At 41.9% G+C, this 23050-nt stretch overlaps 2 protein-coding genes across 3 annotated transcripts; both read right to left on the reverse strand.

Moving 5' to 3' along the window:
* Nucleotides 1-322: 322 nt before the first annotated feature.
* On the reverse strand, nt 323-7734 carry LOC119654391 (aquaporin-11). The gene is made up of 4 exons (XM_038059765.1): nt 7113-7734; nt 1264-1538; nt 842-980; nt 323-747 (listed from the first exon to the last, which is right to left on the reverse strand). Exons 1-4 carry the CDS (start codon nt 7285-7287, stop codon nt 542-544), a joined length of 795 nt encoding a protein of 264 aa, XP_037915693.1. The 5' UTR covers nt 7288-7734; the 3' UTR covers nt 323-541.
* A 4651-nt stretch (nt 7735-12385) lies between these two features.
* LOC119654415 (valine--tRNA ligase) lies at nt 12386-22709 on the reverse strand. Of its 2 annotated transcripts, XM_038059802.1 has the most exons (6): nt 22276-22709; nt 21915-22082; nt 14727-15781; nt 14394-14601; nt 14243-14251; nt 12386-14180 (listed from the first exon to the last, which is right to left on the reverse strand). In XM_038059802.1, exons 1-6 carry the CDS (start codon nt 22447-22449, stop codon nt 12648-12650), a joined length of 3147 nt encoding a protein of 1048 aa, XP_037915730.1. In that variant the 5' UTR covers nt 22450-22709; the 3' UTR covers nt 12386-12647. The 2 variants fall into 2 exon arrangements, with proteins under 2 accessions (XP_037915730.1, XP_037915731.1); XM_038059803.1 differs by lacking the exon at nt 14243-14251 and having other exon boundaries at nt 22276-22708.
* Between the last annotated feature and the right edge of the window lie 341 nt (nt 22710-23050).

A 23050-nucleotide genomic window follows, 5' to 3' on the forward strand; every position in this document is an offset into this window, starting at 1 on the left:
CCAACTCTGAGCAAGGAGCGCACGTTGCAGGTTCCAAACCCGTCCCTTTTCCATTTTTATAGCCATCGTTGCATTTACGATCCAATCCGAGGTTTGGTTCTGGGTTCCAAGACAATATTATACTGTGAAGAAATTGTCAGTCTGTTGCTCAGTCCACAACCTAGAAGACCAGTTGACTCATCTTTGTTTAACGGTGCAGTGCACACTTTATAGATACATCTAAAATTGAATTCTAAACCTACTCTTTTCTCCGGGACGTATCCTTTCACTATTACAGAAATACCTAGACTTTTTCACAAACCAAATAATTATTTCATTCCATTTTTGAACATTCGAATGTCCATTTTATTTGAAAGAACACAATGATTCTGAAAAATTTGAAATCTTTTCACAGAACAGTTGGTGATTTTCAATTGAGCCACAAAAATGGTAGTGATCTTGCAAAATAACAAAAAATGCATAAATAATTTGAAACAATTCAATCGATACACATATAACAACTTGAAAATAACAACCCGAAAGTGCTCCTTCCAATTGCAGTTCACTCTTCTTTTCTCTTCTCGTCCCTTTCGCCTACCAAATATTTTCGGACAGCCTCTATTTTGAATAGTGGCACGGACAGTAACGCCCCAGTGCAAGCACCCATCCAGTAGACTATAATGTGTTCCAGGTTCGTGTGCCCGCTGCAGCCCCATTTCAAGGCCGTAGCCAACACTGGATTGAAATATCCTCCGGAGAAATTGAAAGCTGAAATCATCACAAAATTAAACACATACACTAAGAATTGTTCGATTAGTAGTCAATGCAAGCGTTAAGAGTCAAATGATGCAATCAAGTTTACCTGCCACCACCAGGCTTGTTCCGATGAATGAATCGATAACGCTTGAATGCTTCGGTTCCAATTCAGCAATTGTTTTCGATGCTAGACGGCAAAGTAGCGTCGCTACACCTTCGATTGCAGCTCCTAAGTACGGGTTAACCTGCATATGGAATTTCAGATTACTATGCGTATTGAGGAGGAAGTTGTATCAAATTCGATATAGATGAATGAACACAGAAACGAAGCATTGATCTGAATACTACACAATGAGTGTGAATAAAAATAGCAGTGCAGTGATGCATCTTAATATGGTGGAGTAGTTAAGATTCAAGTATCGCTTCTGCTCCATCATCAACTTTTTTTCCAGGTTCTTATTTAGAGGTATATGTATATCGTCAAAAGATATGTTCTAGGGAAATGCTTTGAAAATACAAACGATTAACTTGTAAATCCGCAGTGCAGTTTTCGAACGCTCGACCCTCGTGTGTGATAGTGAACTCGAACCACCAAAATACTTGGACAATGCGATAGACACAACAACCTCCCATCAACGCAGCCCATGTCTTGAGTGCAACTTCCCTTAGTGTAGTTTTGCCTTCAACCAAGTCCTCCATATGAGTGTAAGGACATGCAGTTGCATCCCCCCAGACTTTACCCCACCATATTGTAAGCAGAAACAGAAATATGGCATACGTTGCGACCCCAAAATTGTCGGCAACTGGAAAGAAAGGAACAGTAAAAATGGATTAATTAACAAAAAATTAGTAGTATTTTAATAGTAAATCCAATGATCATCTTTTTGTTTCAAAATTCCGGCCGAAATCAGACTTGATCCCTCAATAATTAAGGAAGATTGGGATTCATGCCAAGACAGCCATGAAAAACCAGATACTATGGTACACAGCTGAAAAAAAAACAGAAGATGGGACAGAAGCAAGGATACGAAGTACAACATGTGGGTACTCCTAGGCCAGCACACCACTGTATTTCAGACAGAATGGGAAAAGCATAGACGCCCTAAAATTGATATTCTCTCTGACAACGAAGGTAGTCGGCCCCTTTCCAACAAATCTAGTGTAGGAATGTCAGTAACGTTGAATTGGGTAACCGGACATGAAGATATTGACGATGATCTCAATCTCTATTTTAAGTACCAAAACCTGTACTTGGAACAGAAGCCTTGAAAACACTAAGAATTGGAAAACTAAGCAACTAGTTTATCGATGGCAAATAGCGGTGTACTACAAATACAGAAAATTAATGTTACAAAAGGAATGGGAAATCAGAGCGGCCGAAAAACTAGAGCTGTGTAAAGCCGTCTAAAAGCCGATCACTATGCTCTACTGAAGTATCTGTAGATGATTGTTATATATACTAGAGAGCCAGGAAATTTTCATTAACGTTGATTCTGAAATATTTTGTTAGACAATTTTAGATTGAAGAATTAGGATTCTGGATTTGAGAAATCTTTCTCATGCATACAAAAAATGATCTCTAAAATCTCAAAAAGTCTGAAAAAAAAATCAAGAAGCTGCTACGGGGGGCTGTGGCACAGAGGGGCTCTTAAATCCCATACTCGTGGAAACCAAATGAACCCTACACTAATAAATATAAAAAAACAACATACTGGCCAACCAGCTGGAGGCACACCTCCGAAACACTGAGAGCCAGGTGATTACACCCAGAGAAGAAGAAATTGAGGCGCCAAGTGGTAGAGTAAAGGTGGACATTGGCCTACTGCGAGGGCTACTTTCTAAAGCCGCAAAGATAAGGACGATAGATCTTAGCGGCCTTCTAATTGCTCAGGATGATGATCTCTATGCGCGATTATGGAGAATCTTCAGAAGCAAGCATCGGGATAGATGACCGATTCTTAAAGACAATCAAGCGTGAGAATTGTCATATCAACTATAAGCAACATACTAGGGCAGGTGCACAGGGAAAAGTTGAGGAAAGACACTTCGAAGGAGAAAACTTATAGAGATCCCCGAAGGAATCTCGAAGACCATAGAGGTTTAAGAGGCTGGATCAAGCAAGGAAGTAGACCTACTGCCCAGTGAAGCGGAGAAGCTGGACGACCCAAACCTGGATTTTCTAGGGCTTAGGGTATACAGTGACTTGCAGGAAAGCGCTACGTTGGGGGAGAAGGGTGATACTCCGACAGTAGAGAAGGGCTCCAAACATTAACGGAGCTAATGGCCAACACTAAGATAGCCCAGATAAACTCAGGTAATTGCAATGACGAATTCCAAGGATAATATTGGAATAGTGCTGGCTCAGGAGTCCTGCGTGTACTGGGGGCAGATTCGCCATCTGCAAGGAGGAGGTATGCAGGCAATTTGGGACTTTTCTTATGAACAACCAAGTGCTTGCATCATTCTTCTTCTTCCTAGCCGGGAACCTCACTGGAAGCCGGATAAGAACTCCACAAATTCGTAACCAGCACTAGATAAAAGGTGCTAGACATAACTCTAGGGAATACTCTGATGACCGGGCTGTTCAAGAAGTAGAGGGTGTCGGATGAGCCTTCTATGTCGGATTACAGAATAATCAGATTCGTCATTGAGGGTAACTCCAAAATGAAAAAGATTAATAAGAAATCCAGGAAAAACGGATTGAGGCCTCTATGCAACGCACCTGAGCAACAACCTGACTCACCTACAAAGGGACGGTGATATCAGGAGCGAATTGGAACTTGAAATAGTGGTGGAAGACCTCAACAAAGTTGTCATTGACATGTATGAAGCCAGCAGTCCGGCTAAGACGGTTAACCAATCAAGGAATGTACTCTGATGGAACAAGAACCTAATCAGAAAAAGAATAGAGGTGCGAAAACTCTTCAACCGGGTAAAATAAACCGGAGACTTACCGAGGTTCAAAAATACAATGACTGCGTATAGTAACGCAAAGAGGGAAGCAAGACGATCGGACCGAACAAACGACAGAAACAACCTGATTATACAAAGCTATAACCAAAGACGAATAATACCTTCTGTCTGTCTGAAGGAAGGCGGTATTTACCGAGAATGAGAAAAACAGTGTACATCCGCTTCGCAGAGCTCATTTCCTAGGGTCCTACGGCACGATGGAAGACAACAACATTTTGCTTCCAAACTCAATGACAGACAGAAGGAAAATCGGAAACTAGCAAAAAAGATGTCCTCAGAACCTATAGTAAGATGGGCAGTGGGAATCTTTAAACCACTAAAGTCACCCGCAGTGGATAGCATTGTCCCAGCCCTACTTCAGAAGGTCCTAGAAATCATCTTGGGATCTCCTCTAAGAATGTTAAGGGGCAACATATGCTTTGAATATATACCAAGGTCATGAAATTGGGCAAAATCTTTTAGATCAGTTTACCTAATATTGTTTGCACTCGAAATAGTGGAGATAGTCATAGGCAACTATATTCGAACGAAAGTTCTAATGTGCAATTCCCTACATTCATGTCAACATGCTTAGTGACCAGGACGGTCAATCGAAACTGCTCCGTATCAACTGCGATGTATTACAGGATACCATTGGAACTAGAAAAATAACACTGTTCGATAACACTTCGCATGCAGAGATACGAGATGCTCTGATTCGGGACTGGCAAACATCCTGGCCTTCTGGATGGGAATACACCCCGAAAACAATACGTCAGATATACATTCACTTCAATAATAAGACCAATGATTACCTATGAGGCGGTAATTTGAACTCAGCACAACAGCAAGAGGTTGCACAAACTTCAAAGACTGTCTCACGTGTGTATCAGCGAGGCATGCTCAACGGGATCGCTGGAGGCTCTTTTGGGATTGACTTCTATTCCACTTCACATACAGATGCAGGCAAGGAGAGTAACCTTCAGAATGTCTCGGAGTTCAGTGAGAAGGGGAACTGCCTAAATCGAAGGATTGATATTTTTTCTAGGCGGTATCTCGCATTACTAACACCAATGGATAGCAAGACAACGAGGTTTCAATTCGGCGATAAATTTGAAATGCGTTTTAGTAGTAGGGCAAACTGGGAGAGTGTGGCAATGACCTATCAACTGATTGCCTGGTACACTGACGGATCCCTTACAGACAGAACGGCACGGGGGTAATTGCTGCAAAAATTGTACTTTGAACCATATATGACATATTCCAATAATAATATACGCCTCAACCGTCAAAAGAACTAAAGCACTTAGGTCCAACCAATTAAACTCTAAACCGGTATGACAGTCCCTTAAGGGGTAACAACACTGTAAAGTTCTTTTAACTTTTTTGTAATGAAAAAAAAAGGCCGTAGAGGAAATTGGAGGTAGTTATTGCGCATATTCTTAATTATTTTCCAGTAAATTGTTCTAAAAAAATACACATGTATAAAAATGGCGGCACTGCGGCAATTCTCCCGAAGAGTTCTTGGTTACAGCGCTAAAGAATGAAAAGGAACGGCAGGGGGAACTAACATACACTGGGCGAACCTACCAGGAATGGGACAGTCCAAGGTGCTCATGAGGGGATACGACCCGAACACTCGCAGGATTGTTTCAGCATCACCAAGAAGAGCGTTAGGATCATTGTATTATAAGAATATTCACTGATCATTGCAGGCTAAATTATCACCTGGAAAAGCTAGGGATATTTTCGGATACTGTGTACAGATTCTGAGAAGAGAGTGACGAAACCTCCATATATGATCTCCGACAGTGCCCGACACTTATGCAAAGTAGCTTTGACCTACTTTAATTCTTTAAGTTGGGGACTCCGTCTTCCCCTTCTCATCCCTAACTCCAACAGGACTGACAATAAAAGGGCGTATCCTCGAATTTTATGACGTGAAGCTGCAAAGGTACTGTGGAAAGCCAACAGGCCGCATCACATGGATATCTGAGGCAGGGTAAACATCGATTGAGGATTTAATCTATCGCGGATCTTCTCTTTCCATCGTGGCACTTGGGTTTCGAGTTTTAGTTTGGCATGTGATTTCTTCTAAGTTGCAAATTCTGCTGCTCTTCCACACATCGCATCAATAACATGTGAAAATAATACGAGACGATCTAGAGTGTCCAAAAAACTCCCTCGCCCTACACATTGCTTTATGCAGATGATGTTTTCCTAGCATCCGATAGCAAAAATGATCTTGAGCAACTTGTTTAAAAATGGAATGATCGCCTCATGCAACACGGTCTCACATTGAATCTAAACAAAACTGAATTTTTGACCACCGATCCTCACGAAACAAGCACAATCACTGTCAGCGGCAGTGATCTGCCCAGTACTGAGCGATTTAAATACCTCGGATCAACGCTATCAGCCAATGGAGAACTGCGTTATGAAATTGCTTCACGCATTAACGCAACCTGGACAAAGTGACGTTCCACAACTGGTGTTCTTTGTGATCGACATATCAACGAACGTCTCAAAACTAAAATTTACCGCAATGTCATCCGTCGACTATAAAAGACAATGGACGGCGTCTTGCAGTAATGGAGACGAAGATATTGCGTTGGACAGGTGGCGTGACACAGTTTGATTACATCCGAAATGAGGATATCCGCGATCGTTATGGGGTTGCACCGATCGTGGAAAAATTGCGAGAGAGGCGTCTTTGATTGTATGATCACGCAATTCGTGCTAACGAGAATCCACTTGAATTCACTGAACATCGAAGTCGACGGTAAATGACCAAAAGGCAGGCCGAAACAACGGTGGCTTGATACGCTGGATGGGGATTTAAAAGCCTCAAGATTGCACCCAGATCAGGCATTCGATAGAGCCAAATGACGAAACCGATCACGAGGAGCTGACCCCGCTTGTGAACGGGACAAAGGCTGAAGAAAAAGAAAGGAAGAAAAGCAACCGCAGTAGAGCTGTTATATTTTTTCTTTCTGCTTAAGTTTCCGCTCATTTCACTAATTTGCAGTTTCCCCGCCGTTGATGAATTTTTCACATCCAGCTTGAGGCGAGCCAAAGACGCTATATACTAGGACATGTGGAGTGTAGTATATGTTTTGGGAGAGAATAAAATTACAACGAACCCAATCTATCTTTCTGAGCCTGACTAGCGAAGATTTACAATTGAGCTGTAACAAGGTATTGATGGACCTGCACGGTAAATCATCGTCATTATTCAGGTTTTTGATGTAGTTCTGTCTCGTTATTAACTACAGTCAATCCTGGTGGCTCATATGGCCATCTCTTCAGAAACACTATCTTGAAATCTAGATTTAAACATGAAGTAGCATACCTATATATTGATGCACTAACATTTACATATTATTGTAAATTGATCCCATTATTATGAAAAAATTTCTGCTCACCGATGATTAATTCAAAGCAACAGGCACATAGTTCTGCCGATGCGATAGCTTCGTTTAATAAAATTGGGACCAGCCCATCACTAAAGCATTTCTCAACAAATTTTCGCGCTATTTGAGCTAACACACAGCAACCGGCCATAAAGCCTGCACTAACGCCCAGGGATGCCATAGACATGGTGGAACAGATGATGAATTATCACTTAAAGATTCCAACAAATTTTCACAGGATCATCACAATCTTCGAGCGCGACACAACCGAAAATCACTAAATCTTCAAGCGCGCTGGTAGCCCCTTCGGAATGACCATAAAATTACAATTATATAATAGAATAAATGATAATTCGACGTGCACTTGACCGAATATAATATATTTTTATATTTGTTACGATTGTTAATAATAGTTTGAACCGAAGATTTATAAATTAAAACTTCTAAAAATAATGTGGAAACGTGTAGTCACGGACTTGCGACAATGTTCACCACTCGCTGCCAAGATCGATAATACCGTGGCTTCCAAGTAGAACTGAATTACACGAATTTCCACCCCAAGGGAAAGTCACGAATAAGTGTAAATTGAAAAATTATTGTTGAGCGAGTATTCCGCTCGAACATCGGATTTATATGTTCTCGTGATGATTCTATTTTAAAAGATCTTAGGACAAAATGCATATGATCCACATACGTACATGCTTCAAATGAATTGGATATGGACGTTCACTGCGCATGCTGGCTTTGAAATTAGAATGGACTCTAGCTAGCCGTTTATCAACGTTAATTAAGAATTTCTAGGCGATATGTTTAGAATATGAATCCCCGCTAATGCTTCAGCAAGCCTAACAAGTTCTAAGTTGATAATGAATTTCCTAATCAGATAAAAACATTGAAGCATTAGATAATCTTCGAAATCAGTTGGATTTCCGTTATGGGTGGGCCGATAAGGTAAACTGGAAAAATTGACAGCGAAGCAAACATGTATTGATAGCTTCATACATCAACTCTATGATAGCTGTTTTGAATTTTCGCTTAACAATTGGATTGGCGTTGTTCAGTATGATCAATGGAGGTTGCACTGCAGAAACGGAACTAGCGTTTCGAAACACAATGAAGCTTCTGCTTCAGAAATATACGTTTCCTGTTAATTGCTTTTTAACCACTTCGACAGAAACTGAAGAGTTTTGTATCAGAAGTCAAAGAACTCCATCATCGCGTCTCGAGATCGTTGCCCTTTCAATACTACTTTAAGAGACTCAAAAAGATTGAAATCACGGGCCGATAAGTCAATTGAAGTTCACCCCAGATGTCGGTTGTCCTCTAGATTTTCTACGTTCACGTTCATTGCCAAAGAACACCGATGACACAGCGGAAAAAGGTGCTCACGAACTCCTGACAGTCAGCCCGACTTTGTGGGATCTCCTCGGGACGTGGCCAACAATCTTATTTGCCACAGAGAGGAAATCACTTTGGCCCACCGGTCATTAGTATTGTTCAGCGAGCTGTGGAAGATGTCTGCCGTCATCAGTAAGATCATTTCCCCACTGTTGAACAATATCAGTATTGAGCTCCGTGGATCGAAGCCCTCCTGCGAGAAAATACGGACCAGATACGTAAGCAAACGTAGGTGAACATCAAGTGACGAACTCCCTCGAGATCGATGTCAGCGTCTTTCTAGTTTTGCACATCCAGAAGACAACTCCCAAATATACTGCTGATCGCAATGTGGTCGAACTAATGACATGTACTTTGCCAATCAGTCGAAACTCAACTGCTCTATTGCATTGGTGTGCAACATTACACTATTGACATGTTCCTTATCCTACACCGAAATTTCGCAGTTAGTCTTCTGTTACTGTTCTAAATTAATCCGAAATCAGATTCACGCTAGCTTGCCAGAATACAACAGTACAGTGTCGCAGGAGTGAGGCAAATATTCCCCAGAGAACCACCATCTTACCTCGCCTAACCCCAAAATTACCAGCGTGTACGGCTAGAGCAAGCCAGCATTCTGGGAAGCGTAAATACCGGCGTCGAAAAGCGTGCACACATTCCAAAATCCGTTCATAATCCGATGACGAAGCAAAAGGTCGTAAACGAAAGATCAGTCTAAATTCTAGGCGTGGTAACCGTTTCCGAAAGGCAAGGAAACCCGATAACTAAAAGTCGCTACTCTACAAATAGACGATAAGGCTCTGAATGAATTTCACAGGGAGTTACTACCTTCAGCGGGGTATCGGCTTCCCGTCTTAATAAAAAGTATCATTAGTTCTTGTGGGGTTGGCCCACGTCAACTCCCTAAGATGCCAAAGCTGGACCTCCAATATTCTGGTTGTTGAGCAGTTCATCAAAATACTCAACGCATCGTTCCAATATGCCCGTTCTGTCGGAAATTTGATTTCCCTCTTTGTCTCGGCAGGATGAGCATCGAGGTGTGTAAGGCTTCATCCTGCTGATTTGTTGGTAAAACTTCCGCGTCTGGTGCGGATAGTTTCAGGCGGTCGCGAAAGACCATGGCTTAGAATTTGTGGGGGTTTAGAAGAGCTACTTTAGCTGAGCAATTATATAGGAAGCTGAGGGTGAGCTTGCATAGGTGTCGACGGAAAGGCAGCAGCCCCCCTTGAAGAATTTTCTTGTAATTGATATCTCATAGAACGTCGTCAGGGAAAGTAATTAAATTTCTGTAGCCCAGAGTGCGTTGGGGAATTAGATCGTCGTAAGTAGTTTAGATGACTTTTGTTAGTTAGTCGACCGATTCATTGATCGCAGCATTAGGAATTCGATACGAGGTAGGGAGCTAGATACCCTCCATTTACCTTCTGAGATGTCGATTGAAGCAACTTGCAGTCGAAAATGAGTAGTTTATTGTCACTAATTTCAGCGGTGGTCTCTAGGTATTTGGGTTTGAGGTGATTGTGATGTTTTAGGAAATTAGGAAGTGATCAAAGTAGGAGTGGAAGGAAAGAAAGACAGTTAGGCGGCACTGAAGTGGGAAATGTTTCGGGTAGAGGGAGGTAAGCCAGGGGTGGAGCTGGTGGCCATTGTGCCTTGGGTGCTAGTCAATCAAAAATGAGGACCAAGAATTTTTTTTTGGCATCACATGGTTGGAGGAGCAAAAGGAGGTAATGCTAGACAAATCAATAGTCAAGAATTTGTTTGGAACAATAGATGGTCGCAATATGGTGTGGTTTACACAGTCTCAATGGAGAGTATGATTTTACTGGAGGGTAGTGCTGAGTGGAACGCGAGAGCGCCTTTGTGCGTTTCGTCTTGGCATGACTTCGACAAAAGTCGCGTAATTACCATAATTTGTCGGGCGCAGTTAACGCACTTCGGCCTATCTTCTGCTCTTTTGAGACATGCCGCTGATGGGTGGATCTGGTCACATTTCACGCAGCGCTAATCTAGGCGGCAATTTGATGCATCATGACCAACTCTTTGACCGTTTTTGCACTGCAGGATTTGCTTGCTTCAAATTCCTTCAAAGCGCAGCTAGGTTCGTTGGATAAGTTCAACTTTTTTAAGTTGTTCCTCAGAAAAGGCAGCATTGAAGGCATCGAGCCCAAGGTCGAGAGTGCGGTTCTCGGTCTTGGCTCTTGTGGTGCTGAAAAGTTTTGTTGATATAATACTATGAACACCCTGAGCATTCAGGGCGTTCAATATCTCTTTGGGGGTGTTAGTATGGCCAAGGTCGCAATGCGGCTTCTCGTTTCCTTCAATGGGAATGTATAGGTGAAGAACATGGTTGCCATCTCTACTAATAACTTGTAACCTACTCTCTTGATAAGAGGAGCCGACTGCCATTAAGGGAGGGCTTTAACATACGAGTACCTTTAAATATTGGTTGACTGATGTAGTTGTCTTTGGTGCCGCGGATTAAATACGGGGATGAGGTGTACCAGCTTCTTTTGGGGATGATTGCCAAATGTTATTCACTCACTCATATTTCTTATATATATTCTCAGATACTACAAATTTCCGTTTCATCAGTGAGAGCGGTAAAACGCCCCACAAACAAATCTTATGGATTACCGGATTCTAATCCCTTATTATCGAAATGCATACGTGGGGTAGGTAGGCAGGTGAGAGCGAAACGCTGTAATACATCGTTTTAATTTCATAACCCTGGCCCTGGTTTATTTCGTACCTGTTGCCGGGCTGTCTCTAGCTAGAGCTGGGCATTTGCAAAGGAAGTACGTGCGAGTCTCGTCTTCCACACCGTAGCATCGGCAGTGCCTATTATAAGATGTGCTCAGTCTGGCAACAGCTTTCGTACGTATATGGTTCATGACTTCCCGAATTTTGTCGTAGGAGGGCTAAATCTTAAAAGATTTGGCACAAATAGTGAGTCTTCGCCTTCTTGAGCAAGCAACTGATAAGTAATGCGGGTGGATTCCGTTCCTCACATTTAGCGGAAGCATACTGCACCACCGGTAATCAGAAGTGGAACTCCTTCTGGCCAGCTAGTCGGACACCCGTCCACTTCTATAATCCTGTGTCCTTTAATCTGGAAGAAACAGACTTTCGCCGAAACATTCAAACTGTTCAGTTTGTTGCTTAGATGCCTTACCTACTTAGAGGATATCACTGCGAACTCTAAAGCCTTGCGGGCGACTTGACTTTTAGTCAAAACAGTTATATTTTACTTTGAAATCGAATCACAATTCATCCATCGAAAAGCCTCCCGTATCAACAGTATATCTGCCTGGAAGATGCTGATCTACCTTGAAACGCTTTACGATTCAGATATCTTATGTATATCTGAGAAAGCTCCAGCTCATTTTTTTTTAAATCGGTTCAATGTCTGTCTGTCACACGCACTTTTCTCAGAAACGGCTATACCGATCGATACGAAATTTTGTGAGAAGATGGGAGCTGTGAACGCCCAGATATGCGGTTAGTACTTTTCGAATCTGGTCTTAGTTTTGAGATTTGGTAGAAACACGGGGAGTGGGAGAGGTGATTTCTTTAACGGACCCATTCTCAGAAACTACACCAGCGGAAAAATCTGAAAAAATCATGAAGCTGCCTCTATATGGTGTCCAGGCTTCAAAATACTCTCCATATCGACCATTTCTTTGAAGAACAAAGTAGTAAATACGATCATTAAACCGGGACGGTTAGAGACAGTACTTTGCGGAAACCAAGAAATAAACCTTAAAATCAATTCGAAAAAGATTCCAGTGCACGTAGTGGCACTGAGCACTCCACTCTACCACATTCATGATACTGGCTTTCCTACCAGAGCAAAAACGAGTAAAATACGAAAAAAAAACAACTTCTAGCTTCTCATTCTTGTTTTATTGTTATTAAAGCTAAGATCAACATCTTCATTTGCGACATAAATAGTTTCAGATAGAGCAAATTGGGATTTCATATCACTGGACGATTGTGCCCAATCTAGGAAAATAAATAAATGCAGAGCAGAACTTTTACTCGTGCGTACAAGATGAAAAAAATTAGTAAAAAAATAATTACTTAAACACGAAAATGAAAGTTAATACGATCTGCGGTGTTATGCAGTAATCTTTCCTTCGAAACATCCTACATTAGTTTCAGTGTGTCCATTGCCGCCGTAATCCTCAGAATTTCATTAGAAGACTGCTCCAACTTCTCCTTATTACTTTCCTGCACTTCAGCAGGAACTTTAGTTTCATAATCTGGTACAGCCATAGCTTGTTCCAGCTTGCTTACGGTATTCTTCAAACCATCGCATTTCTTTTGTAATTTTTCAATTTCTTTATCAACATCGATAAGTCCCTTTAGCACTAAATGAACTTCACATTGACCGGTTATGGTGAGAATTGCACAGCCAGCTGGAGGCTCTTGATCGAAGAAAATTACTGAATAAGAAGTAGTGGCAAGATCTGCAGCATACTTCTTGAGAATATTGTTCGTAGCGTCGTCTGTACATTTAACGTAGGCGTCGGTTTTCGTCTTATTGGGAAGATTGTAGTCGCTACGTGCAGACCGAATCACACGAGCTGCTTTTTGCACGAACTCTACGTCTTTTTCTACTTGCTCATTACGCCATGGGCAGTTTTCAATTTCGGGATATGGTGCTATGCAGATGCTGGGGATCGTGTCTTTTCGTGGTAGTCTCTGATATAATTCTTCAGTAATGAAAGGCATAAACGGAGAAATTAGTTTTAGTCCTAAGTCGAGACATGTGTACAGAGTCTTTCTAGCCGATGCTTTTTGATCATCCGTTCCGGTTTGGAAAATTGGTTTCAAACACTCTAAGTACACATCACACAAATCGTAGAGCCAGAAGTTATAACAGGCATTGGTAATTGCGGCGAAATCATAGTTTTTGAAACCTGTATTACATGTGTCGACGGCTGCCGCTAGACGTGAAAGAATCCACACATCCATATTGTTCTCGTTTCCACTTAGAGTGATTGTAGAGTATCTTTCGTCGCCAGAGAAGTACATGAGAGCGAATCTAGTCGCATTCCATAATTTATTACAGAAGAATCGATAACCTTGCACGCGAAGAATATCCAAGTTAATATCACGACCTTGAGTCAAGTAAGCGCAGAGAGCGAATCTCATTGCGTCTGTACCACATTCAGGAATTCCATTTGGATAATCCAACTTTTGACCAGCCTTTGCCTTATCAATTTCCTTTGGATCCAAGTTTGAGTTGTATAATTGTGCGTGCAAACCTTCTAAACTGATGCCCGTAATGACGTCCATTGGATCTATAACGTTGCCTAGCGATTTCGACATTTTACGGCCATGGGCGTCACGTACCATGGAGTGAAGGAATACTTCCTTAAATGGTAATTTGCCGATAAGTTTCTGACCGAAGAAAACCATCCTGGCGACCCAGAAGAAGAGAATATCATGACCAGTTTCCAGCAGGGTGTTAGGGTAGAATGCTTGAAGATCTTCTGTTTGATCAGGCCAGCCAAATACTGAGAAGGGGAATAATCCTGAACTGAACCATGTATCTAGCACATCCTCGTCCTGCGCGAGAGCTATTTTGGATGGATCTACATTGAACTTTTTCGCAGCCTTTTCTAGAGCCTCCTCTTTAGATCGTCCAACTACCCAGTAATTATCATCATCGCTCTGAAATAGAAAATATTGAGTTATGTATGTTTCTCCCCAATGAATGTGTGTTAATAAAGAACCTCATTTTCCTTTGATTGCATGAAAATATTATTAGAACTTTCATAAGTTAAGTAATTTGTTCCCAGATTGAAGGAAAACAATTTTTGGCGTCTATATTGTTGAATAGACAACAACCCCAAATGATAATCTCGAAAATCTATTTCGTATTACCTGTCCTTGCTTGATACTTGGATCCGTGAATGACACGAAATATGCTGGGATACGATGACCCCACCAGAGCTGACGAGAAATACACCAATCCCGAATACCATTCATCCAGTGATTCCATGTTTTGATATGAATTTCAGGGACAATTTTTAGTTCACCTGAACGAACTGCTTCCACTGCTTGTTTTGCCATTTCATCACATTTCACGTACCTGAAAATATTATATTTTGTATTTAGCTAGCTGAGTTGGAATGAATCAACAATGAAATATTAGCTAGGAAGAAATCAGTCTTCCGATGAATTTTTATAACTGAATTGTGATTTAGAAAAACTTACCATTGTGGCTTGATCATAGGCTCAACGACATCCTTCGAACGACTGCAGAACGGTACAACCATAGGATTGTTCAATGTTTCCTTATACAATCCTAGTTCCGTTAATCTTTCTAAAATTTTCTTTCGACAATGGAATCGCTTCATTCCCGTGAATTCACCATAATCACCAATAATGATTCCATCATCATTGAAGATTGTAATGAAAGGTAAATTCTGACGTTTTCCTACTTCGTAATCGTTAGGATCATGAGCTGGTGTGATTTTTACAGCTCCTGTTCCAAATTCCATATCAACGAAATCATCGCAAACGATCGGCAACCTTCGAGAGCAGAAAGGATGCGTTACAAACTTTCCATGCAGATGCTTGTAACGTTCATCGTTGGGATGGACTGCAACAGCAGTATCTCCAAGCATTGTTTCGATACGCGTTGTGGCAACTACGATTTCTTCATCCGAGCCTTCAACGCGATATGCGAATTTGACAAGCACCCCGAATTCTACTTTTTCTTCGTAGCCGGGAATCGAGAAGAATGTCCTTCCAGGAATGTCAATTTTATCTACCTCGATGTCTGAAATGGCTGATCGTAGGGCGCACGACCAATTTACGAGCCGTGAGCTACGGTATATACTTCCATCTTCATGTAACCGTACAAAGGCTTCTGTTACAGCTTTGCAAAGTTTTGGATCCATAGTGAACGATACACGAGACCAATCATACGATGATCCTAGTCGTTTCAGTTGGTCATAAATGCGATCACCATTTTTGTTTTTCCATTCCCAAACTTTCTCTATGAATTTTTCTCGACCCAAATCATGACGAGTAAGTTTTTCTTCACGCCATAATCGCTTTTCTACTACTACTTGTGTGGCGATTCCAGCATGATCACATCCAGGCACCCAGAGGCTGGTTACTCCTCGCATACGATTCCATCGTGTAATAGCGTCTTCCACGGCATTTGTAAGAGCGTGTCCCAAGTGGAGTGATCCTGTGACATTTGGTGGCGGAATAATCATTACAAATTTTCCCTTGGGGTTCGGTGCTAGAACAGATGAGCGCTGAAAATGTAAAGTAATTTTCTATTTATTTTAAATAATAGAAATGATTAGAGAAATAATTTAGAAAAGTTGTTCGTACATAACAAGCTTTTTTCTTGCCTTCTTTGCACGGAGATTGACACAAAAATAAGCATTGCCTTTTCGTAATTAACCCCGATCAAAATGAATGAAAGACAAAAATGTAAGACTAGCCATTGGTCGCGGATTAAATGCTTCAGGTAAAATAGGTTCTACGATTCTAACCTCTTACTAATCAAAGCCCATTGGCTTTTGTTTGACGTCGAAACACTAGATTAATCGAGACTATATTAATAAATTATAAAATTCCGTGACTTGGCCTGGCATTAAATTCTCTTCCGACTCAGAAGCATTTTAAAAAAAATACTACATCCATTGGTTCGTGCATTAATCACATTTTGGAGAGGGAGAAGTGGTTCAGATACGGTCTTTATATGATATCAATTGTTGCGTGTCTCTATAGTTCTTATCATGTGGGCACTGAATCTGTCAAATAAGAGAATCACAGCTTCGGTGTCGATCGTGCTTCCACAATTTTTGACGAAAGTGAATTTTGGAGCACTATCGCAGGTAGTTGGCTTTAGCGAACACACATTGGGTTAGTTTGCCGATAGCTGTCCACTGAATAATGACAATCTTTTTGTAAACTTAGAATATCTTGAAAAACACCTTCATGTTGTTGATGTTGCTTTGTAGATAATTTGACAAATTCTCCAATTTATTGAAGCAAAAAAAAACTCCGTTCAATTCTGTTCTTTCCAGCTGCAAACACCTCCGACTTTGGTTGTGTTCTGTCGTGTGGGATTAGTCATTTTTCTTCAAAGTAGTGGTCTTAATAGGGGTACTAAGGAATATTGCCGCAAAACCGTTTGAAATTATTATTTCCTCTGCTTCTAGTTTAATCTTCTCAAGTTCCTTAATCTGTTCATTCGAATTTTTCACGATGTTATATGTAGGTAAGTTAGAATCCCCATTTCATTCCATTTCCCAGTTTATAAATGTTTATACATTATCGGGTATCATCGATCAGTTACTATAAGTCTTCTTTTCCTTCAGCATTTGTCCCGTTCACAAGCGAGGTCGACTCAATCATCTTGTTTCTAATGACATTGTATTCATTTTCTTGGTCGGCCTATCGCGGGACTGCCATCAAGAGAGATCAGGTAGGATTTAGCATAGTGGAGTAACTCTAACTATACTCTATTTATCTCTTTCCCTGATCTCAGTATTTCATTTTTGTTTTACAGAGGATAATACAAAGTACGTTCCCTCAAACCCTCCTCCTTTACCTGGGCTTGGGACCAGCATTCCATGTAAGTATTGGTGGTTTTATGTGAGTATCCGAGTTCGTCAGCCTAACACCACGACCCTTTTCGGGAAAGCGTTGATGTGGAGATCACAATCAGGTACCAATTTATACTGAGTTTAGATTCAGGGTTCATACTGGTGGATGCAAAACCTACCTAAACACTCTATCGCAACTAAGGAGTACGGCACCCGTATTGTACCACCAAACTCCTCGCTTGATGCCACAAGGCGGCCAACCGCAAATAACCGGGCCAAGAACACATCCTCCAGGGATTCTCTTGAGATATACATATGGACTCAGATCAGTCCTTGCAACATTCATCACGACCAATGTGAATACAGCGTTTCTACCACTTGAAGGTTCTCCTTGGCCTCTTGGTATTTACTCAGATGGCAGGGTTGCTGCCCCGTCTGCTCCTCGCCACCTCTGAGCACCAACATCTATCAGGATGAATAAACCATCAACCCCTGCCAGTCCAGGAAGCAACGTGACCGGAAGCATATACATGTAATACAATTGAAAACACGACATGGTTCTAACTAGGTCAAAGCAGCCTTTTTTACAATAAGAACTGACTTGTTCCTTAAAGTAGCGATTAACGGCCGACATCACTTTTTTATCGTTGGAAAATCTTTGACCATTGAATCATTTTTAAAGTTTGGAGACGGAAAATAACCCGAGGGTGCTAATCTGGCAAAACCGCTGCATGAGGTAGTAATTCAAACTTCATTTATTTTGGACATTGCAATAATGAATTTGTGAGCTGGTGCATCGACTTGATGAAACAATATAAAACAACACTTTCTTGTTAGCTAAACGTGTCCGCTTTTTGCCTGATTTCTTCGCTCAAACGTTGCAATAATTTCGCATAATATTCGTCGTTGATTGTTTTTTCTATCTCGAGATAATTAGTGAAAATTATTCCATATGCATCGCAAAAACCGACCTCATGACCTTGCCTGCAGATGAAATGGTCTTCCCCTTCTTTGGAGCCGGTTCTCGATTTGGAGTCCATTGTTTTGCCTGTTCTTTTGCCTCGGGTCAAAAAATGAAAATTCGTAATATGAAATGAAAAATTCTGAAATTTATTTGAAAAAGTCTGAAGTTAATTTAGAAATCCCTGAAATTAGTTTGAAAACTTCTGAATTCGACTTGCAAAACCTGTATACATAAAGTAACCTGGATATCTCAAGACGGTCTCATTCCCAGTCAGATGGGCAACGTGTGAGTCGATAAAATTGACTGGATATAGCACTTACAAATGGAACTGAAACTATACACTGCCGCAAATGCTTTAAGGTTCCACCAATATTTTTTGCCATTTCTCAGAAACTAATGGACTAATTTTAGTGTAATTTTCAAATTCATCAGAACATTGAATGAGAAATATTTCCAAGGAAAATTAGTTTTATTGAAGAGAGTTGACTGACGGTTTCGTCCAGGGCAGAGGCAACTCATCAGATGCTGTCTCACCTCTGCCCTAAGAGCAGTGGTCCGTTCCGTCATCAAGTGGGTGCGGACTCAGGACTCCCAGCATTCACTTCGGCCTGGTTTAGGTCTGACCTTACCACGGATTTCACTTCAATATAATTCGCGCCAAATGGGGAGATTACCACCTGTCGTTGCTTTCGGCTCCCAGGGTGGAGATGAGGCAATGTCTGATGAGGGCCCTAGACGAAACCATCAGTCAACTTTTTCGAACAACTTGGGTGTTTAACCCAAAAAAGAGTGCGCTTATCATGTTCTTCGTTTGTGATAGTATCAGGGCAGCGTAGTTCGATGATGCCACGCAGACAGGTGACAGGTGTTCAAACTCTATTTGCCTCTCTTTCCAAATCCGAAGCCATTTGGCCAAGGTCCATGACCCGGTGAGAAGTAAAGAGATGTCGTCAACGTTGCCGAGGTGTTTGAGGAAAGATGTCAGATGTCATCATCCATTGAATTCCTCCATGTCCTCCAGGCAAGGCAGCATGAAGAACGTCACGGATAACAAGAAATAATATCAGTGACAAGATGCGATCCTGGCGAACTCCGCTTTGGATCCCAAAATCCTCCGAGATTTTACCCCAGTGCAGCATGTGACTTTTGCACCAACATATGTTGCTCTGATAATAGCCATTAGTTTCTTCGGAATATTTTGGAATCTAAACGATCATCGGGTGGAATCCTCTGGGAATGGTCTTGGATTCCCAAGATTTCCGTACAAGTGGAAGCAGCAGATCTGCAGCGATAAATAACTGTGCGAGGAGACCGCGAAGTCTAACGGCTTTACTTCGTTTGAGTGCGTTGATAGCCGAAATAATTTCTTTTCTGCTTTCCAGCCATTTCATCCACAAGAGGAGAAACCTTACCATATGTAATACGGTTCAGTTGTTCATCATCATGGATGAGAAGTCAACCGTTGACGTCTTTTACAGAAGAATCGAGAGATTTGCGACCACATGCAAGCTCTTTCTGAAATCATTACGATCTGTACCATCTTCCGCTTCTCTGACGAACGTAATAGCAAATTCTCTATTGTCACGGGGTACACAACGCTGACCTTCTCGGGATTTCACTCGGAATCGGAATTCGAGCGCACCATGTCCGCCATCACTCACAGCGATCATTAGAGCCTTCAACCTCTATCGTTCATCGATCCATTTTCACGACTCCGGAGTCAGCCAGATCTTATGGCACCCCTTCGGGAAGTGGCCGACAACCTGTGCGGCACATGAGAATGTAGTATTTTTGATGGGGGCCTAATGCTCATTGATATTCTCAAGTGTGTTAGTCAGTATATCTGCCGCTCGATCAGCAAGATAGCACTACCACCGTCTAGCGACCGCTGGATTGTATAAGCGATCGATGTTGAACTTAGGGGGTCGCTTCCCAACTCCGCGAGAAGGGCCTAACGCAACACGCACGCGAACGTAGGCGACTCATATATCTATTGCTGATCGCGAAGTGGTCGATCTGATTGCTCGTGGTCAGTTGAAACCCAAGTGACCTTATGGCAGGCTTCGTTTTGTTAGATGTGCCACCAATGAAGAGGTGATGGAAGTTGCAGAAATCAACGAACTTCCCACAATTACCGTTACGGTCACCAAGGCCGTGTTTCACCATCACATGCCCAAGCATGGGTGTCCGGATAGCTGAGTGGTTAAAGCGCAAGGCTGTCGTACGAAAGGTCGCGGTTCAAATCTCACTGGTGGCAGTGGAATTTGTATCGTGATTTGACGTCGGATACCAGTCGACTCAGCTGTGAATAAGTACCTGAGTCAAATCAGGGTAATAATCTCGGGCGAGCGCAATGCTGACCACATTGCTTCCTAGTGTACCGTTACGGTCTTGAATGAAGTGCTCTAACACACTTCAAGGCCCTTATCCAACATGGATTGCCGCTGCCGTTTTCGAGGAACGTTCCCATATTCGAGAAACCAATCATAGTCCGTTTTTGATAACCAAAGGTCGTTACCGTGTGGTCATTCCCTATTCGAGATATTGAAATTTTGGTAGCAATCAAGTATCAAAATCTGCAGGTTTCTAGCCCATAAAATACTATCCCTTTTAGTCGCCTTTTATGACAAGCAGGGAAGGCTGTGATCATATTCTTAAGTTCCAACTCAAAGGGGAGACACATTAGATACTCCCTCACATCTAACTTGGGAGCAGCATGGCTGCAAATGGTTGAATGGAAAAACCACCTAATTCAGTCCTAAGCCGACCGAAGCAGAAGTGCTCGGAACCACTCTTAGTCACGCTGCTCCCAGGGCAGGGAGCAGGCAGCATTTAATACATTGCCTCTCGCCTTTCGGTTACTTTTTTTAGAGGATTGCAAGCTACTTGCTTAAGGAAGGAATGCTGCGCATCGAGCTCTGTAACATTTTCTTAAAGTACAGAAACATTAGGGAGCTGAATCGCAGTCAAAATAATCAATCTTAAGAAACGAATTAATCTAAATAATCTAATTGATAGGGAGCACTCGTTCCAGGAGCGAAGTTTCATAGATTTTTCAGATTCTGTGTGCAAACCACCCTCATTGGTATTTACTCTCTTTGTCACATTTAGACAAAAAATTTAATGTAGATGGAAATATTATTTCCAATTTGAGATATTTTACTGAATGCCAACAAAAGATGACTTAACTGTAATAACAATAGATTTATACAGGTTTCGAAAGTTCAGAAATGCAATTAGCGCTTATAAAAAAAAAGTGAAACAATCGCCAAAATTGCATCATCCAAAAGTACTGAATGCTCTAAGGCAGTTGCCCCACTTAACCTTAACGTGCAAGAACTATATAATAGCCAAATACATACCAGAAATGTTGGTCAAAAGACGGAACCCAAACAAGAAATTGATTCCAAATAAAACATGAATCATAATCATTCCCTCCTAACAGACTCGATGAATGATGACCGTGAGATACCGAACGAATTTAATAACAAGAGCAGCCTTCCGTTGTCGTTACACCACCAAATTCCCGTTCACTCTAATCACTAGATAACAATCAACACGTTGGGCATATGGTGGGACCATGCAGACTAACGTAAATAATAGAAGCAGACGCTATTCACTCCCCCGCCTAATTCATAATAAACCGACGTTTCTGTATGATAGTGGTAATAACAATGAATCCCTTTTCCATCCCTTTGGACGGTGCGATAAGATAAACGATGCACGCGTTCGAGCGTCCCCCAAGGTCGCACCACTCACTCGCCACGCAGTCCGGTGATCAGCGCTACACCTTCACGTTCTAATGCGCGTGACATCATTCACGGAATTATGAATGAAATAAGTTGCATAATTGTTCGTAGGACTTACCCCATATTCCGGCTTGAAGAATCCCTCCTTCTCCCACCAAGCGTACCACGCCGCCTCCACGTACTGCGGACTGTAGGCATCGGGAAGACTTCCAGACAAATCCTTCTTCTCACCAGGAGCAGTGTTCCCCGTGTACACCGCGGCTTCTTTCACTTCTTTCGTCTTTTTCTGAAACAGAGAAAGATCGTCGTCACTTTCACTTTCATTTCACGATTCAAATTGGAATATTCGCAGATCAACTGGTCTCAGCCACGATTCAGGTCTAACCTAAAACAATTGTGTCTGAGTCACGTCCAACAAAACTCTTGCACATTCCCAACACTTTAGATCTAATTTCTTGGTAATTGCCTTTCGTGATTACCTCAGCTTTCTCTTTGGTCGGTGCTGGAGCCGCCGCTTTCTTGTCCAACTTCTGCTGCAGTTTTTGCAGCTTGGCTGCCTTCTTGGCCTCCTTCTCTAACTGTTTCGCGGTTTTTGGAGGCTCGCCTGCATCGCCTGGTGCAGCGTCCACGTTGTTAGCAATCACTTCCGACATTTTCACGGTTTCCTTCTTTTTGGAACTGATCAATAAGTCGCCTCGGAACTGCTTTCAGTCTACAAACACGCACGCGGCAAAGGCCACCGAAAAACTGCCACGATGTAGATTTTGGGCAGAGATCTAAAGAACGCGAAACGCTGGCGTACAGCACGCGGTCAGCGAAGTAGTAAAAAATGCGAAATGATCAATTGAGTAGACTCACAAAGTGGGAAGGGGGAGAATGTCAAACCCGTGTGCGGTTAGCAAGGCCCCAACCGGTTAATGACGCTTTCTTGTGCGGGTGCCCAAACAGCTGACTTTATGTATTAGACGTCAAAAAAGTATATAAGGCCAACAGCTTGAGGGCATCTGGTTTACAACGGCAAACTGGAATTAAGTTCGTCTGTACCTAACAATGCTTTCTCAATTATTCTTTAAAGAAATAACAGGTCATTTTTAAGGTTACGCAAGGAAGAGGGAATCATGCCTTTCATTCAATTGCCTTTATTTTTTTGCTTTACATATAATTGGCATAAATGTGTTGCCACATTCCACATATTGAAGATGAAAGTAGTCTCCGTTGCTGTACAATTGTATTAAATTTGGTACAAGCAATCCC

Source organism: Hermetia illucens, chromosome 4 (genome assembly GCF_905115235.1).
Source record: "Hermetia illucens chromosome 4, iHerIll2.2.curated.20191125, whole genome shotgun sequence".
Classification (NCBI taxonomy): domain Eukaryota; kingdom Metazoa; phylum Arthropoda; class Insecta; order Diptera; family Stratiomyidae; genus Hermetia; species Hermetia illucens.

Bases quoted from the DNA above. Each gene is read 5' to 3' on its own strand.
- LOC119654391 (XM_038059765.1), bottom strand. From the start codon at position 7,287: ATGTCTATGGCATCCCTGGGCGTTAGTGCAGGCTTTATGGCCGGTTGC. The intron at 1,539-7,112 runs GTGAGCAGAAAT...CTTTCTTTCCAG, and splicing joins TTGCTTTGAATTAATCATCG to TTGCCGACAATTTTGGGGTC. The intron at 748-841 runs GTAAACTTGATT...TGATGATTTCAG, and splicing joins AACAAGCCTGGTGGTGGCAG to CTTTCAATTTCTCCGGAGGA.
- LOC119654415 (XM_038059802.1), bottom strand. From the start codon at position 22,449: ATGTCGGAAGTGATTGCTAACAACGTGGACGCTGCACCAGGCGATGCA. The intron at 15,782-21,914 runs GTAAGTCCTACG...TTACATTTTCAG, and splicing joins TCTTCAAGCCGGAATATGGG to CGCTCATCTGTTCTAGCACC. The intron at 14,602-14,726 runs GTAAGTTTTTCT...TAATATTTTCAG, and splicing joins CCTATGATCAAGCCACAATG to GTACGTGAAATGTGATGAAA.